This window comes from Gouania willdenowi, chromosome 10, assembly GCF_900634775.1.
Source record: "Gouania willdenowi chromosome 10, fGouWil2.1, whole genome shotgun sequence".
NCBI classification, from domain to species: Eukaryota; Metazoa; Chordata; class Actinopteri; order Blenniiformes; family Gobiesocidae; genus Gouania; species Gouania willdenowi.
In genome coordinates this window covers 35,625,270-35,643,859 of record NC_041053.1, presented here as the reverse complement: position 1 = coordinate 35,643,859, position 18,590 = coordinate 35,625,270, and the positions used below count along the sequence as shown (strand labels likewise).

Genomic DNA, 18,590 nt, shown 5'->3' with positions numbered 1-18,590 from the left:
TGAATACAACAGCAACAGATTTTGTCAATTCCAGTGATAATTATGTCATAATTGTAATTAATTATCAATTATGCAATTACAAATATAATTAACCCCAACCCTGATGCCAACATAAAGCTTTCAAACCTTACCTTAGAGTGAAAAAGGCCTCTGATGCTCCCTAGTGGTGCAGATACATGGTTTACAGTCATCCAGTCATACAGATGTTCATCTACATATCACAAAGTGACACGCCACCAATCGCTGCCCTTTCATAAAGGCGAGGAAAACAATGTTTCTTTGAGCCGAGACTTCAAAAAGCTCAAGAATCAAGTCATTAATCAGTCGAAATATAACCCCGTCCGGATACTCCAGGTTTTCCTTTTTTTTTTTTTTTTTTTAAAAAAAAGGCGTCAAATGGAATAGTTAAAGAGGAGATATTGAAATGAAGCGCAGTGCTGCTGCAGTATCACGCTGTGACCACAGAAGGCAGTGCCAAAGTAACTGCGCGGCTCATCACCAAACGCAGTGAAACAAGACCTACTTCAAAGGCTCACATAAAAGAGTTGCCAGGACTTCGCAAGAACATCAAAGAGCGACTATCGTTGTGCAATAACCACATCAGAGCTGCAGGAGAAAAGGAAAATCAGGCTCGTTGCATAACTCTGTCAAATCTGTTATTTGGTTGAACGTGGTCGTGAGGAAGCGCTCTCGCAATGACAAAATGTTTCAACATCCTGTAAGACGGATAACTGTAATTAACTTCCTTACGGACACAATTTCTTTCGGGGATGAATCAACATTTGTATTCAAATTGTATTCTTTCATTGTGATCAACATTGGTTTACACTTTGCACTTTACAGTACATACAACTGTTGCACACCTTACAACAGAAAGGCGGCAGTTATGGAAATTAGATGAATGTGTAACTAAGCACATATAACCACATTGTTAGTTCATTACCAACTAATAAAAATAAACACATTGTACTGTTTGGCTGTACGCCAGACATGGGAAACTAGCGACTATTGTGCAGCCCCCAAAGTAATCAAACTCACAAAACGACTCCAAAAATACACAAAATAACTCCAATAAACATGTGTAATTACTGAAAAATGTTCCAAATGACAACAAAAGTACACAAAATGACCCAAGAACATAAACAATTACATAAAATACACCAAATGACGACACAAATACACATAAGACAAGTGAATCAATCCAAACACCTTTAAAAACACACAAAATGATGAGAAAAATACACAAAAGTAACAGAAAAATGTACAAAATAGCCAAAATAAGAACAGAAATACACAAAATGACAATAATTATGTAATACAGCAATAAAAATACAAGAAATTACTCAATAATACACAGCATGAGATGAGTGAGGGATTGAAAAACTGCAGTAAATAGAACTGTAGATGAGATTAAATGAGATTAATGTGCATATTAGTTTATTGTCAACTAATAAAATAATTAACCTTTTTGGCTTCATGCCAGACATGGGAAACTGGCAACTACTGTGCAGCCCAAAAAGTAAATGCACAAAATGACTCCAAAAATACACAAAATGACTGCAATAAAAACCTACACCCAATATTAATGCTCAAATTGGTCATTATTCTAAATGCTCATATGAATGTTGATAATGCGGCCGTCGGATCCAAGAATTGAATTTTTTGTGGCCCTGCAGTGATATAAGTTGTCCACCGAGGCTGTATTTAAAAACTCTTTTGATTTGATTGCTTTCCTGAGACAACTGGACTATTTCTTCATCTGAAGCTTTTCATTACAAAACTGTTTGGTCGGCTTATGCCAGATGTTTCTAAATGATGTTTAGTTTATCTTTAAATGTTTACTTACTTTCCTTTCGCTGAATACTTTTGGGACAGTTCAATGTGCAAGCCAACACACACACACACACACACACACACACACCCTAACCACCACGGAGACACTCAGTTTAGAGCATGAGTCTCCAACATATTCCTAGAGAGCTGCAGTCCTGCATGTTTAAGAACGTACATGAATAAAAGAACACTCAGAGAGCTCAAACCTCCAGGCACCCACAGTTTTACAGAATTAAACTCTGGATGTAATTTGGTGGGACAATTGAGGGACAAAACAGACATAACAGAGACGGAGTTCATAAAAACTAATCAATTAGGAACCAGGATATGAATTTTTAAATTTCACCAATATTATTATGAGGGCCCAAGCACCAGAGGTTTTTGAAAGGATTCTTCTTAATCTTGGACTTTTGAGGCCTTTCACGGGGGTGAAATCTCATTAAATTTGGCGAAAAATTTTACGTGTAGTTTTTTGATGCAATTTCGGGACTTGTTAGCGCCACCTAGTGTTTGTAACTTTCCACTGGTTTGAACGATAGCTCGATGGCATTTAGTAGGTACTGTATATGCATTGGTTCGTGACTGGCAAAAATTGTATTTGGATCTTTTATCCAACTCCTATACAAGAAGTCTGCAATTTTGAATTTCGTGGCCCAAATTTGGCACTTTTTCTCAATTTTGGGCCAAACCACACCATTTTAAAAAGCAAACTCCTTTTAGTGTTCATATTTAGTTATTGGTAATCTTTTTACCTGTGTTTATTTATTTGTTTGTTTGTATGACTGTTAACAGGATTACGTCAAAGGTAACGGATTTGGACAAATTTTGAACCAAAGACAGACCTAAATTTTGGAGGGGATCTGGATCATAATCCTGATTTTGAATCAATTTCAAAAATCAAAGAAATCTCTCTCTCGTCATTGTTAATAATAGTAAACAAACGACGTAAAAAAAAAAAAAAAAAAAGACTGAGGCCTCTGGGTCTTGAACCCACAACCCTGAAACTTTGAGGCAGCAATGGTTCCCACTGAACTGTATTACATTCATGAGTTTGGATTTAAAAGCACTCAAGTATGAACTGGTTTAAACATTTCTTGAGAAGATTCTTAACAATCAAACACAAGGTCCATTGTGAGACACTATGACCCAACGCCAACTTTATGGATCAGCAACCAAATAAAAGTCACGGCAACATCGTAAATTTCCTTTTCTGTGGAAGAAATGTAACAAGAGCTACTGATGTTTAGTGTTGTTTACCTAATGAAGGATTTTTGGTTTGCTCAACGACAGACTTTAAGATATATTGGCAACTGTGTCAAACAAAAATCCAGATTTAGTTATTTCCTGTTTGAGTAACTTACTTGAAAATAATAAAAGAATACAACCTGTTATCATATATACTGTACATAATACACAAGCAGATATTAAACGCACACTGTGTAACTTTTGCCCACTAGGGGCGCTAGACCTGAAACTTTCACATCAAGGGCCCCTCGTGGCCATAAGTGCCGCATCACTGTTGCAAAAATCAACAGTCAGTCAGTGGGGCCAGCCTCCCTTCATCTTTTGATTGTGTATGCAGACAGTAGTTGACCTGTAACTTTAGGATAAGGATCGACTCTCAGGGCTGGGTCGGTCGGGCTGGGGTGTGAAGTAGGACTGGGTTAGCGCCGCGGCTGGAGGAGCAGCCGCCGCCGCCCTCCTCTCCCCGCCCCCAGAGGCCCGGGGCTCAGCCCTCCTCGCCACGTCGGTGATGTCATTGCTTTTTTAACCTGCCACTTCTATAACATTAAGTTCTTGGTAAACGCTGAATAAGTTATGTAAAGTTAATTGTTTCGATGATACTTCCAAAAGTCAAGCTGCATGAATTTTCACATTATTTTGAAATTTATTGTTATTTACTGAGTTTATTTGTATGGGGATGTTTTACCACTATAACTATAATTACCATGTTTAGTGTACTAAGAAATTAAAGGACTTATGTAACTGGCAAAAGGTTTTAATGCCGGTAAATGAGTGTTGAAAGGAAGAAATATACATTTGACTTTAAATGGTTTTATTTGGCAGTAAAAAACAAAACAAAGACAGGCCGAATTCCTGCGTTCTTTTAATAAGTAACTAACTCAGACCTTGGAGATAACAGATATGACACGTGTGTGCTGGAACTGTGTAATCCCAATGTTGTATCATCCCCTCTTAGTTTTATTTTTATTCTCCAGTGAAAAATGCAATTTAGCTTTTGTCTAAATTAAGTCATCTTTCAGAGTTATTTATAGCTTCCTTATTCAAAAAGAATTTAAGACGATGCAATGTACACCTACTCAAACTTATTAACTGTTTTTATCCTTCAGCCGCCAGCTGACATCCAGAAAGATTGACGTCTAATTTCCCACAAGAGACTTCCAATTGGCTCATTTAACATGCCCCGCCCCTTTCCGAATAACCTTCCCCTGCCTTAGAATTAGCAACTAACTGGACATTTATCTGCATGTCGTCAAGTTTTCATTAAGTAAAAAGAAATGTAGTTAATGAGAACTAATGGTCAACAAAATGTAAAGTTCCTGAACCACTGTTGAGTGTGTAATTGTACAGTTTGTGTGTTTGTTGTTATGGCCAATGTCTGATGGGTGTGTGTGTGACTGGCAACAAGTCGACCAATCATTTCGACTTAGGGCTTTGTTGACAATGAAGTAAAGCAAATAAATGTCAGGAAGAGTGCATTTGAAAGCACCGACAGGCTTTTAAAAAACTAATATTTGTTTTGCCCTAAAAGCTGAGGTCAGTGAGACAAATGTGCCTCTATAGGTATGGAAAACACAATTATTATCATTTTTTAAGCGTTTTCCTGCAACTTTCAGTGTGATAACAGACAATTTTATGAGTATAATCAATAACAGCAGTGCTTAGCTTTAAAGCAATAGTATAAACATATTGATTTTATACTATTTAGGGTTTTTAAACAGGAATGTGCCCCATATTTAATTCCTAGATCACTTCATTAAAGAATGATTAGCAATGACCTACATTATGGCAAAGCAAAAGTTACATCTAATGTATTTTTGCAAAAGTCTGAGGAAGTCCATGTGATCACTAAGGTTCAGAGACAAGAATAAAATATTAACCAATTTCCAAATATTTACAGTCGAGTCCAATGACCTGCAGAGTTACACAGTTTAAGAGAAAGTACACAAATGGATCTCACGGAGAGACGCACAACAGCGCAGTGTTTATGGCGGTTATGTAAGGATGGTTTCCTAAAAGGAACAGGATACATACTCAAAACCACCAAAAGGAAAAGTTGTACATCTTTTTAATTTAACTATTATAATAATGTGTCATATCTTTGCTTTGAAAAACAGCAGGAAGTCGTCTGCGTTCGATGACACCGATGATAACGGTTAAGTTTTCTTAAAGAGATACTCAACTGAAAAAACAAAGTCAGCTCAACTCCAACTGGTTTGATGAGTTTAAAGGCATCCGTTGGTTCCCATGGTAACTGATTTGGTAAGTTGCAGAACTCTCTCACCTGCTCAGTCTCTACTCATTCATCCAAATCTCCATAACATAACATATGCTTACCTGTTTTAAGGTTTGATGGATTGATTTTTGATTTATTTTATTTATTTCGAACATGTAAACAGAACATCATAAGAAAAAAACAAAACAAAAAGATTTGCACACAATCTCGCAATTCATTTTACTATTACTTAATCCCACCCCCCATCCATCCCTTTTATGTTAATTAACCACCTTCTCATTATAATAACATAAACTCTTCATTTCACCTTAAAAAGTCTTACAAATGATTAAAAAAAACACAAATTCACAGTCAACATACTGTATATGAAAATACTAATTTAAAAATACAGCAAACAAACACCATAAATAAACAAAATAGAAATGTACTGCTAAGGATTGTTTTTACTGTATATTTGGAAAATATATATATATTTTTTTAATTATTAACATATCCTAACCCCCCCAAACATAAATACAAAAACTTGGCATTTTGAAATGAAACAGCTCTCTTAAATTATAAAGTCCCTCTTTTTCTATGCACGTTTTGAAAATTTGCTGCTCGTAAATTATTCTATTTATTTTTTTGCTTTTAACATTTTTTGCACTATTTGATAATTAATGAGGTCTTCTCGTTTTCCTTGTTCACCTGGAAGCCTTTTTCAAAACCCTATTTCTCCTTTCCTGGTAAGTGCAACGTCAAAATCTGTCCACAGTAATGTTTCTGTCTTCTTAGAAATAACAGCATAACTTCCAAGAAAGTGCATGAGATGGAACAAAGCAATAAAATGTCAGACTGAACATCATAGACTTTCTATGGGAGCTAAAATACAAAGAGTAATCCTGACTTTGAGGTCGACATGACGTGAATGCAGATGCACGGAAATATCCAAAATGACGATGCCCACAAATAACAGGATACTGTATCACGTGTGTTTGAGGCTAAATGTTGCTATGAATGACATGTCTTACACAAATTAGTTACACATTTTCATTATTAAGCTTTAGACCTTTCATCTAAAACAGTGGTTATCAACCTTTTCAGCCCACGACCCCCAAAATAAAGGTTCCAGAGACCGGGGAACCCCACGCTACCTGAAGGTGGTCCATTGTTCTATGAATCAATGATAACCACATGTATTTATTAATCTGAATAACATCCACTGTTATCCAGGAAGTTTGTTATTGTTATAGTCATCTTAAAGATGTAAATCCTTGTTTTAATCATTAACAACATGGGTTGAAAGTAACCAAAAATGGTGAAAAAAAACACCACAGAAAGTTGTAAAGTTGGCCAAAAACAAACAAAAAAAAGCAGGTTAAGAAAAAGTGTAAATATTGGAACAATAAGTTTAAACTGGCAAATAATGGAATTGACAAAACATGGGTCAACATATGCGACATTAGGTGGAAAAAGTGGTGGAAAGGGTTTATAAGTGCCAAAAATGTCTTGAAAGTGGGAAAAATTACAGAAAAGGCATTTAAATTTGATGGAAAATTGGCAGAAATTGGGGAAATGCAGCAAAAATGCATTAATAGGAGCAAAAATATGGCAAGAGAAAGTGATGAAAATAGGTTAAAAAAATGGCGAGTGTGGTGTAGTTGCAGAAAAAGGGTAAAAATAAGAAAAAAAAAGGGCTCAAAATGTTAAAAAATATATTATTAGTTTCTTGAAGGCATGTGGCGACCCCCTCCTCGTGTTGAGAACTCCTGATATTAAGTACATTCCGGTTGGTATCACTTTAAATTCTAAGTCCCGCTTGTTGCTGATACCAACCTACACCTTGATGTCTGAGTCATCCTCTCCTCTCAGACGGACACGTGTGTAACCACGTTCCACCTGCTAGCTACAGCATATCCATAAGAACGTCAGATTACTGGAGTGTAAACACTAAAGATACCCTATGACCACAACAGTAACACTCCCTCAGACGTATACCATAACTTATTTTGTTTCCGTGTGTTCTTTGTGCTCTCCACCCACACCAGTTAAGTTAAATGCTAAACTTAAATACAAATCAATAATCAACACTCATGTTCACGTTACAAAGTGGTATATGATGTTGTATTGTCATAAAAGGGCCCTGTGACCTTTCTCTGAGCAGGTCAGACAAAGTCCAGAAGGTGGTTCTGGGTAAAGGTAAACAACAACTCCACACCAGGACAAATAGAGGCGGACCGGATGATGATCGTATGCTCATTACTGATTGGATAAGAAAAGTCTTTAAAAAGCCTGATTGTGTCGGAGACAGTTTTAGTAAATATTAACCGTGGACAACGAGACACATCTCTGCTTCGACTCATTTGCGACAAGTCATGAGTGGATGTCCGTATTTTGAGCGCAGGCATTTGTGCGTACATTTTGTTTCGTCGTATTTTTAATAATTGTTTTAAATCTGTCTAAGATGCAAGAATCTTACCTTTTATTTATTTTTTTGTTGTTTTATCCTCATAACACAGATTATTCAAGAACAGACCTCCTCCAACAGAAGACGATGAAGACGCCTCTCAGGCTGGAGTTAACAAGGCCACTAAAGGAGGAATTATCTATGGAGACTATCTGCAGGTAAAAAAAAAAGAAGTTTCTGTACTAGATGAGAAAAAACCTTTTATTTTAATTTCTTTCGTATATTCGGGGAATGTAAAATCCATTATTTTGCTCTCACCCCACAGCTCGATAAAATCGTCTCAGCTCAAGTGCTGCAAAGTGAAGTGAAGGGCAATAAGATTCACGATGAGCACCTCTTTATAGTCACACATCAAGGTAAGAGGAGCTTTAAATTGTCCTTGTCCCAGGACCATAAAAACTCTGCTGTAACCCAGGATCTGGTCTTCGTGATCTGTAAATCACAAGATTATAACGTGAATGATTTAATGTTGCATAGAGATGCTAAACGGAAACCTATTTAAATGTGTTTAAAATGATTCAGATCATGAAACATGCATAAACATGTAATAATACAGCTAATAATATATAGATTTTTTTTTTTTGTTTCAGCGTACGAGCTGTGGTTCAAACAGATTTTGTTTGAACTCGACTCTGTGAGAGAGATCTTCGTCAGCGGCCACGTGAGTCACAATATATACTGTAGAGTATAAAGATGTAGCTTATCTCCAACAGTATGGCTGTAGCGTAAAGGAATAATAAAAACTGTGTTTAAATTAGGTGAATAAAATCAGGTTTTAGGGTTTGAAATGAGAAGAGGAAGATTAATTAATTGTGTACACCATTAGGACAACACTGAAATGCAAATCTGAAATAATAATTCTATATTCCAAATTATGAAATGTTCCATATTCGATTATTATTATTATTAGTAAATTATTCTATATAGTTAGTTTACATCTCTAGATTATCATTATTATCATTATCATTAAAAAAAAAAAAAAAAAATATATATATATATATATATATATATATATATATATATACGAAATTTGAACAAATGATAAATGCTAAGTATGGTAATAATAGTAATAATAATAACAATAATGAACAATAATAATAGTAATAGTACATTTTATTTGTAAAGCACTTTACATTAAAATAAATCTCAAAGTATTAAAAAAAAAAATACATAATTAAAAACTAATTTTAAAAAGTAAGCTAGAAAACATTCAAGGTGGAAGAAACAAAGTTTTGTTAAAATATTTTTTTTTTCTTTTGCAATAGTTTGTAGAATTAATTCTGTTATTGCATTTTAAATTGATTACAACATTTTATGTCCCCATTAGGACAAAACATAAGAGACAAAAGTAAAATCTGAAATAATAGTTATAGATTCCAAATTATTATGTATTCCTTACTAGATTATTATTATTACTTCAACAAAATGAGAAATGCTAATAATAATTTTTATTTTTTTTAATTTATTTTATTTATTCAGTTTATTTCCGACATGGTTACATTCACTTTTTTTTTTTTTACATTTTTTTTTTTTTTTTTGTACATGCCGAAAAAGGAGACAAGAGAAGCAGTTTGCTTATCTGGGTCCCGTCCCCTGTTTTACCATCGCAAATTTACATGGGTTTACATGTCTCTCTGGTCAAACATTCTTGAGTTGTTCTGAACAGTCCTTTTTTGTGTATTCTCATCTGTAGTCAGTGTTGTCTTTTTTTTATTTATTTTTTTTTATTCCTCCTCCTCTCTATCGTTGTTCGTGTTGGCCTTGTTCCCTGCCAGACGTTGTTAGCATTCCTCCAGTTCAAGAATAGTTCCTCTTTCAAAGGTGTTTGGAAGGTTTTTCCCTTTTCATCCATAATGTCACCACTCGGGAATGTCTCTTTTGGACACACAAGTTTGCAGCTTGTTTTGTCTCTACATCAAGGTTAATCCAGCTGTTGTTAGTTCTATTGGCAGTGGTGTATTTTCCACTGTTAGATTTAACTTGTATAAACACATTATTATATCTTAGTTCATAAGCAAGGTAGTAATTTCATTGTACAGGAAAACGTGTTTCTAACTGCACATATGACAATAAACACTTTGAATTTAAATTTAATGTAATCCTTAATCACCCCACCACCTAGCAATTGAAATTAATAAATGACGGACCTTTTTTACTCTTGGTTTCCACATTTAATTCAGTCTCCGTAAAATAATCACAGTCTGAGTTTTGTTTCCAGTGTTTATATAGATCTGGGTCCATATCCATGATTACCATCAGTAATGTTGTTGTTTAGGTGGATCCTTCGTATTTTCCCAAGTCTTCCATCGTTTTGATGAGGATTGGTTTTCCGTTCTCCTCTCCCAGTGGTGTGATGTAAATCCTGCAGTTCCTTGTCCACGTTTTTAGAATCTTTCCTCCTTTTTTTATTTGGCGTGCCTTCCATGCGATGCTTGCATTTTTTTTGTCAGGCTTTCATTAATAAAACCCTTCGTTTGACTCCAGGTAGTCAATGACCTGTTGTTCAATCGATTTTGTTTCTTCGTCACTCGCGTAACTCCTGGGTTTTATCTTTAGGCCTGTGATGATGACATCTTTCTCTTTCCTTTTGTTCCAGCTGTTCAACCCTGGCGTTCAACAATTTTATCTCTTCAGCATTTCTTTCATTCTTTTCTTTCAGTACCTTTGCTTCGCTTTGTAGGTTTTCCAGTGAGTTTTCCAGCGTCTTTTCCAACGACTTTATCTCGGCAGATAGGTTTCGTAGATCCTCGCGTATCATCTCCTTGACCTCTTCCAAACCCGAATTGGGTTCTGAAGGGCCTCCCTGCGGTTTTTTCACCATTTTCCTTCAGTCTTGGGCCCAAGTTTTCAGGCTGTTCAGCTGTAGCCAAGGTCGTGTTATCGGAGCGAATGAAAACACGTCTGCTCTCTTCAAAGACCAGAAACTTTATAATCAATTTTATTTCTAATGTACTTTACATGAAAATAAATATCACGTCTCAAGGTGAAAGAATCAAAAGTTTTGTTAGAAAGTATTTTTTTTCTTTTGCAATAGTTCGCAGAATTCCTTCAGTTGTTGAATTTTAAACAGAACTTGAACTCATTTTCAATCTTCATCACATTGTTTCCTGCTCCAGGTCCGAGATGAACGCAACATGCTTAAAGTCAACACTCGCATCCACAGAATCGTGATGATCTTCAGGCTGTTGGTCGACCAGTTTTCTGTTTTGGAAACAATGACGGCTTTGGACTTTTTTGACTTCAGGTAAAAAAAAAAAAAAAAAAAACCTTTTCACAACCACAGCTTTTCTAGGATGCGATCTATCATTAGCCGTGTGCTCCGGCTCAGCTTTTGTGCATGTATTCTGTCCTGTCGTGCAGGGAATACCTCACTCCTGCCTCGGGCTTTCAAAGCCTCCAGTTTCGGCTCTTAGAGAATAAAATTGGCGTCCCTGACAACCTGAGAGTTCCTTACAACAGACGCCACTACAGGGACAATTTCACAGGCAACGACAGTGAGAGGCTACTAGCAACAGAACAAGAACCATCCCTCCTAAAGCTCGTCGAGGTACGTCTGACAACCAGGGCTGGGGTCAATAGTAACACTTTATAATAACTTTCTGTTATAATAAATAAATCATTAATAAACTGTTACATAATTAGTTATAAATTGCCTCGTGAATATTTGTTAACAGTTTGTTAAGGATTTATACAGTGCTTTATAGATAGCCAATAGATAACCTACAAGCTGTTCGTTAATAATTTATAAATTACATGTTAACTGTAATTTAATGATTTTTAACTAAGCCTTAGACATTAGTAATAGATCATGAATAAGCACTTAGTAAACTACTTAATCGTGACTTGTTAAGTATCAGTTTATATTTTATATTTATATACGTTATTGGGACGTTAATCTAAAGTTCAAACAATTCCTCAATTACTAACTTATATAAAGTTATATAATAACAGAAAACATCTGTAACATCTGTAAATGTTAACTAAGGTTTGTCTAAATATTAAGTTCCATTTTTCTATTGCATCAAATACTTATTTTATGCAATGAAATGAAAATAATTATTTGAAAATCCAACAATGTGTTTTTGTGTAATTTTTATTTGAAATATATATTTTTTAATAATAATTATGTATCTCACAGCTGAAGTGTACCTATGATAAAAAAAATTAAAATAAATAAAAATACAGACCTCTCCAGTCTTTGGAAGTGGGAAAACAAATATTCAGATAACTGAATTTGTAATTGTAATTGCAATGAAAATTCTATAAAAAATGCCAATTATAATTTAACGCAAAACTGGGGAACCACGTTACAGTTCTATGTAAGGCATAACAAAGTAACCAATAGATGGGAAATAAATTAGATGATTTTACAGCTGATTTAGGACCTGTTATCATAAGAGATGCTAACAGGAAGCTAACACAAGAGAAAGGTTAACTTTTATTAGGTTATTTATTTCAGACTCAGTAATTGTGATTAATTGTCATTCAACATTAGTAATTGAGAACATAATTGAAACTGACTTCCTGAGGATAAAAACAAATATCATAATTTAATTGCAATTGATAAAAAAAAAATGCTGTTCACTGTAATCATAATTAAACAATTAAAGATGTAATTGTAACAACAAAATGTAATTGATACCAACCCGGCTTACAACCCCTCAAAGAATAGCTTAGTTTTGTTCATGTTTATCAAGATTTATGAATATGAATTCCTGGTGAACTGCAGCTTGTCTACTACAAAGCAGGATATGATATGGATGGGATAAAAAACCCAGTGGGATTTCTTCCAGGAATGGCTGGAGAGAACTCCTGGCTTGGAGGCGGATGGATTTAATTTCTGGGCAAGGCTGGAAATCAATATATTTGATGGGTTGAATCGGGAAAAGGAGAAAATCGAGGTAAGAGCAGACTCCAGCCTTCAGAACAAACTTATTTCTTCACCTCCCTGGAGTGCAGAGATGATTGACAGATATTATATTTCTGTCTTTACTTATTGATATGTTTATTTCTGAAAGGAAATGCCCGATTCAGAGGACAAAGAGGAAGACATGGCAGAACTGGAAAAACAGAGGGAGGTTTTTGTGTCTTTGTTTGATGAGAAGCGTCATGACCATCTCCTGAGCAAGGGTATTTATTATTGTTATGGATCGCCATGTTAATGTACGATGACATTAGCAATGTTGGCCTAAAACAGTTTTATTTCTGGACTCAAGGTGAGAGGAGGCTCTCCTACAAGGCTCTACAGGGCGCTCTCATGATTTACTTCTACAGGTAAGATCAAAACTCATATTTTGTATTACACGTGCATTGTGCATACGTAAATACACTTTTAGCAGAAATGGGCAATTTAGAATAAAGACCAATCTGAGCATTAATACAGGGAAAAACAAATGGTTTTGTCTTTGTCGTCTTTTTGTGTGGTTTTTATTGGTGCTTTTTTTTTTTTTTTTAGTTTTTAGACATTTTGTGTGTTTTTCATTTCATTTTGTCTATTTTCTTGGTACATTTTTGTTGCCTTTTTGTGTTTTATCAAGTCCTCATGTGTGTTTGTGTTATAGAATATATAGTTCTGTAATACAGAACTTTAAAACACTTCTTAAAATCCACCTTTTTAAACTTGCTTTTCCTTAACCTTTCTTTTACTTTTAATGTTATTTCTGTATTTTTCTGTATTCTGTAAAGTGGCTTTGAGTTCCAAAAAAAAAAAAGCGCTATATAAAATTGACCTATTAATATTTTTTTATTATATTTTTGTGTTAATGTTGTCATTTTGTGTTTGTTTTTTTGTCATTTTGTGCAATTTCTTTGGCATTTCGTGTGTTTTTGAAGTCCATCTGTGTATGTTTGCTTTTGTAGTCATTTTGTGTTTCAGTGGTTGTTTAGTGTGTCTTTGTTATCATTTTGTGTACTTTTGTTCATGTTTCTGGAGTTTTGTGTTTTATGTTGGGCTTCGTATAACTTCCAGTCTCATGAATAACAATTTGGTTTTGGGGGGCCACAGAAAATTAAACCGAGGGCCACATGTGGCCCCCAGACCGCCAGTTGCCCATGCCTGCTTTTAGTATCAATAATTTTTAGTTTCAAACATAAACTTCCGATTACTAATCTTCTCCATTTTTAAAGAAAATCAGATCACTAGACAGGATTTTAAAGACTGTGGTAAAATAGTGAAATCACATGAGACTCATTAGTTCTATGCTGTCTTCCAGCGGTTAGCGGAGGGTGATAATGTGAAAGTTTTAAGACAATAATAGCTTCCATGTAGAGAACAGGGTCAGGGCTGCACTCACTTTTCAAGGTGATTTTCTAAAGGTTATTGTCATTAAATCAAAGGTTCTCGTCCCACGTTGTATAGGGAAGAGCCGAGATTCCAAGTCCCCTTCCAGCTCCTCACATCGCTCATGGATATTGACACCCTGATGACAAAGTGGAGATGTGAGTATTGCAGCAGTAGCTACAGAGACAGATGAGCAGGGCCGTAAAAAAAAAAAACCTGGAGCAAAGACGCGCTTTAAGACATTTTGCTGGAGGCGCAGACAAACACTGCACTTTACAAAGTCGCTACACACGGCAGAATGATTGTACGACACTTCCAAACCCAGAGGTGTAGAGTATTAATATCTCCTACTCAAGTAGAAGTACTGTTGCTTGATTGAAAGTACAAATAATTCATACATTAAATACTCACGAACAAGTAAAAAATAGCTCAGTTAAATAGTACTTTCTAGTTACTTTAACCCCCCATGTTTTTTTTTGGCAATAAAACTTGCCACAGTTCCAATAGGATTGACCTAGTATTAGCATTAGCCAAGCAAAAGCATTAACCTAGCATTAGCGCTAACCTAGGGTTAGCTTTAGCCTAGCATTACCACTAACCTAGAAGTAGCATTAACCTAGCAATAGCATTAACACTAATCTAGAAGTAGCATTAGCCTAGCAATAGCATTAGCCTAGCAATAGCATTAGCTTAGCAATAGCCTAGCATTAACACTAACCTAGAAGTAGCATTAACCTAACAATAGCATTAGCTTAGCAATAGCATTAACTTAGCATTAACACTAACCTAGCGATAGCATTAGTACTGATATGTCCTACTCAAGTAGAAGTATTGTTGCTTGATTAAAAGTACAAATAAATCATACGTTAAATACTCACAAACAAGTAAAAAATAGCTCAGTTAAATAGTACTTAAAGTTTCGAGTTACTTTCACCCCCCATGTTTATTTTTGGCAATAAAACTTGCCATGGTTCCAATAGCATTAACCTAGTATTAACATTAGCCGAGCAATAGCATTAACCTAGCATTATCGCTAACCTAGGATTAGCTTTAGCCTAGCATTACCACTAACATAGAAGTAGCATAAACCTAGCTATAGCATTAACTTAGTAATAGCATTAGCCTAGCATTAACACTAATCTAGAAGTAGCATTAGCCTAGCAATAGCATTAATTTAGCAATAGCATTAGCCTAGCATTACCACTAACCAAGCAATAGCATTAGTACTGATATATCCTACTCAAGTAGAAGTACTGTTGCTTGATTGATTTTTGGCAATAAACCTTGCCGCGGTTCCAATATAATTAACCTAGCACGAGCCTAGCACAAGCCTCGCATTAGCCTAGCAATAGCATTAACCTAGCAATAGCATTAGCCAAGCATTAACACTAACCTAGAAATAGCATTAGCATTGAATGAGTTTGAGTTCATTTTAATTAAAACAGGGACAATACATGTAAATATGCAAAATTATAGCCAACGGCTAATTTCCCTCTTGATATATCCTACTCAAGTAAAAATACTGTTGCTTGATTGAAGTTGTACTCAAGTGCAAAAAATCAATTTGGACAGTGAAATATCGTGATATATCGCCGAATCGTGTTTTTTTTTTTCTTTCTGACACTTAATCCAAACATGACATTAATGTAGAATGAATTTTCCTCGTGTTTCTATAGATAATCACGTGTGCATGGTGCACCGTATGATTGGCAGCAAAGCAGGCACGGGGGGGTCGTCTGGCTACCACTACTTGAGATCCACTGTCAGGTACGGTATGGTGTAAACTTGGACTTGAATTTTGTAATTGTGCTAAATAGTCAAAATACAACCTTGGCTGCTCGGATGAGGACAAGTCAAAAATTCTAGTCAGGGTTGGGGCCAATTATAATTGTAATCCCGTAATTGATAATTCATTACAATTGTGGTGTAATTATAATTGTAATTGTAACTGTAAAAATCTGTTACTGTCATAATCGTAATTAAATTGTGTTAAATTGAGTTTAAATAATTGACTAATTGTAATTGCCATGAAAATTCTATAAAAATTGACAATTATAATTGAACTCAAAACTGGGGAACCATGTTACAGTTCAATGTACAATTCTAAACACATAAGTAGTTAACAGTTAGGAAAATATGTTTCCTATCAAGCCTTTCCACATTTTACCCTTTAAAAAAATACACAAAAAAGGCTCAGGTGCCCACACCAAAAATATAATAACCTATATTTTCATTGATTAGGAAGCATAACAAGGTAGTCAATAGATTGGAAAGAAATTAGATGATAGATATTTGTTTTTAGTGTATTTTACAGCTGATTTGGGACCACTTATCATAATAGATGCTAACAGGAAGCTAGCACAAGAGGAAGAATAACTTATATTAGGTCATTTATTTCAGGATCAGTAATTGTGAGCAATTTAATTGTAATTGGAAAAAATGCTGGTCACAGTAATCGGAGTTGATTTGTATTGAACATTAGTAATTGAGAATGTAATTGTAATGAACTTCCTGAAGATAAAAAAATAATTGTTATCTAACAGTAACTGGAAAAAATGCTGGTCACTGTCATTGTAATTCATTTGCAATTGAACATTAGTAATTGAGAAGGTAATTTTAATTAACTTCGAGGATAAAAAGAATTGTAATTTAATTGTAATGCTGGTCACTGTAATAGTAATTTAACATTAGTAATTGAGAATGTAATTGTAATTAACTTCCTGAGGATAAAAAAAAAATAAATGTCATTTAATTGTAAATGGAAAAAATGCTGGTCACTGTCATCAGAATTTAATTTTAATTGAATATGGGTAATTAAAAATGTAAATGTAACTGAAAAATGTAATTGACCCCAACCCTGATTCTAGTAAAAGTACATTTAAGAGGAGATCTAGGTTGTGAAATCCACCGTTTTTGACTCTCCGTACAGCGATCGCTACAAAGTGTTTGTGGATCTGTTCAACCTGGCAACGTTCCTGATTCCTCGCGACTGGGTTCCCAAGATGAATCCCAATGTTCACACCTTCCTCTACATGGCCGAGTGCTGCGACAGCTCCTACTGCAGCAGTGAAGACTCTGACTAGCCTGCACGTCTCCATCGGCCCTCCGTTTCCCTCCTCCACCTCAAACACATACATCAACACACGTGGGCGGCAGGTGTGTGTCGTGATCAGCGGGGTCCTCAAGAAAAAAAACAACAACACACAACAATAACATCCTGTTGATGTTTTGATGACTGAAATATCCACACCATCAGGTGAAGACAAAAACCACCCCCCCGACAGCGAAAACAAATACGTTCACACGTTACTATTGATGACACAATCAACACCTTAGCGTTGACATGTTAGACATGCTGTGTAAATTACTTAAAAAATGTCAAACGACATTGGAAATTGCCATAAAAAAAAAAATCTGTAACACTTGAAGTTTTCTACATAAGGCTGACATTACGCTGTCATTAGCATGAGTAAGGTGTCATGAAGGCTATCATTAAATGATGACACCTTTGGAGCAATGTTGGCATTTTTAGTGTTAGGTGGAGGGATCTCGTGAGGTTAGGGTTAAGGTTAGGAGTTAGGGCAGAGGTGAGCAACCTTTACCTCAGCGGAGCCACAAAAATGTGATTTTCTGATCTGAGGGCCACATGATCAACATTCATGTCAGTATTTAGAATAAAGACCGCTTTGAGCATTAATACAGGGAAGAATAGGGAGTTTTTGTTGTCATTTCATGTATTTTAGGTGTAATTTATTGTTTAGTTTAGTTTTTTGTGGTCGTTTTGTGTATTTTCTCTCATCTTGCGCTTTCTGTTGTTGACTTGAGTGTTTTTTTACTGTCACCTTGTAAGTTAAACTTTAGAGAATCTTTTTTGTGTATTCGTTTTTGGTGTCATTTTGTAATTTTTCTCTAATTTTGTGTTGCTGTTTTTTTTCTTCTTGCCATTTTGTATGTTTTTTTTTTTTTACAAGTCGTTTTGTGTATTTACTTTAGGGGTACCTCAAAATCAAAGCGAGGGCCACCAGTTGCCTATGTCTGGGTTAGGGAAATGAAGTGTTGGGGTTAGGGTAACGAACGACCCCTTATTCATGCTAACGACAACCGAACGTCAGCCTTTATGTATAAAGCTACGAGTAAAGTGTGGCAAAATCTGTCTGCACGGCGGTGACTCAGCATTTAACAGGTAAAACACATTGAATGCAGCGCTTCACTCAGATCTGGCCTCTAAGTCACAAAGTGCTACAGATGGCTTCCTTGATAGGAGATTCTTAGATATCGACCAAAATCAAATGATGTTAATTACCTTTGACTGACCTGAAAAACAAACACATTTCTGAGGGCGATGATCAAACCTGACGTGCTGGCACAGCTTAGGTAAAGAACATTTATTATAATAAAGAAGAACAAAAAAAAAAAAAAAACACACGCACTTTCACTTTAAAAGTGATGTGAGGACAAAGTGTCATGTAGATGGGAAATGTTGATAAAATGAGCTTCAATCCCAACAACATTACAGTCCATCCTTGTATAATTAAACAATTTGCACAGCAGAA

General features: G+C 35.3%; 1 protein-coding gene across 1 annotated transcript; it reads left to right on the top strand.

The window, feature by feature from the left end:
* The first annotated feature begins 7,544 nt into the window (after positions 1 to 7,544).
* tdo2a (tryptophan 2,3-dioxygenase a) lies at positions 7,545 to 18,499 on the top strand. Its single transcript, XM_028460392.1, has 12 exons — positions 7,545 to 7,700; positions 7,810 to 7,915; positions 8,023 to 8,113; positions 8,348 to 8,418; positions 10,874 to 11,001; positions 11,118 to 11,304; positions 12,551 to 12,658; positions 12,776 to 12,887; positions 12,974 to 13,031; positions 14,116 to 14,195; positions 15,714 to 15,804; positions 16,967 to 18,499. The coding sequence occupies exons 1-12, from the start codon at positions 7,666 to 7,668 to the stop codon at positions 17,118 to 17,120; spliced, it is 1,221 nt and encodes a 406-aa protein (XP_028316193.1). The 5' UTR covers positions 7,545 to 7,665; the 3' UTR covers positions 17,121 to 18,499.
* The last annotated feature ends 91 nt before the right edge of the window (positions 18,500 to 18,590 follow it).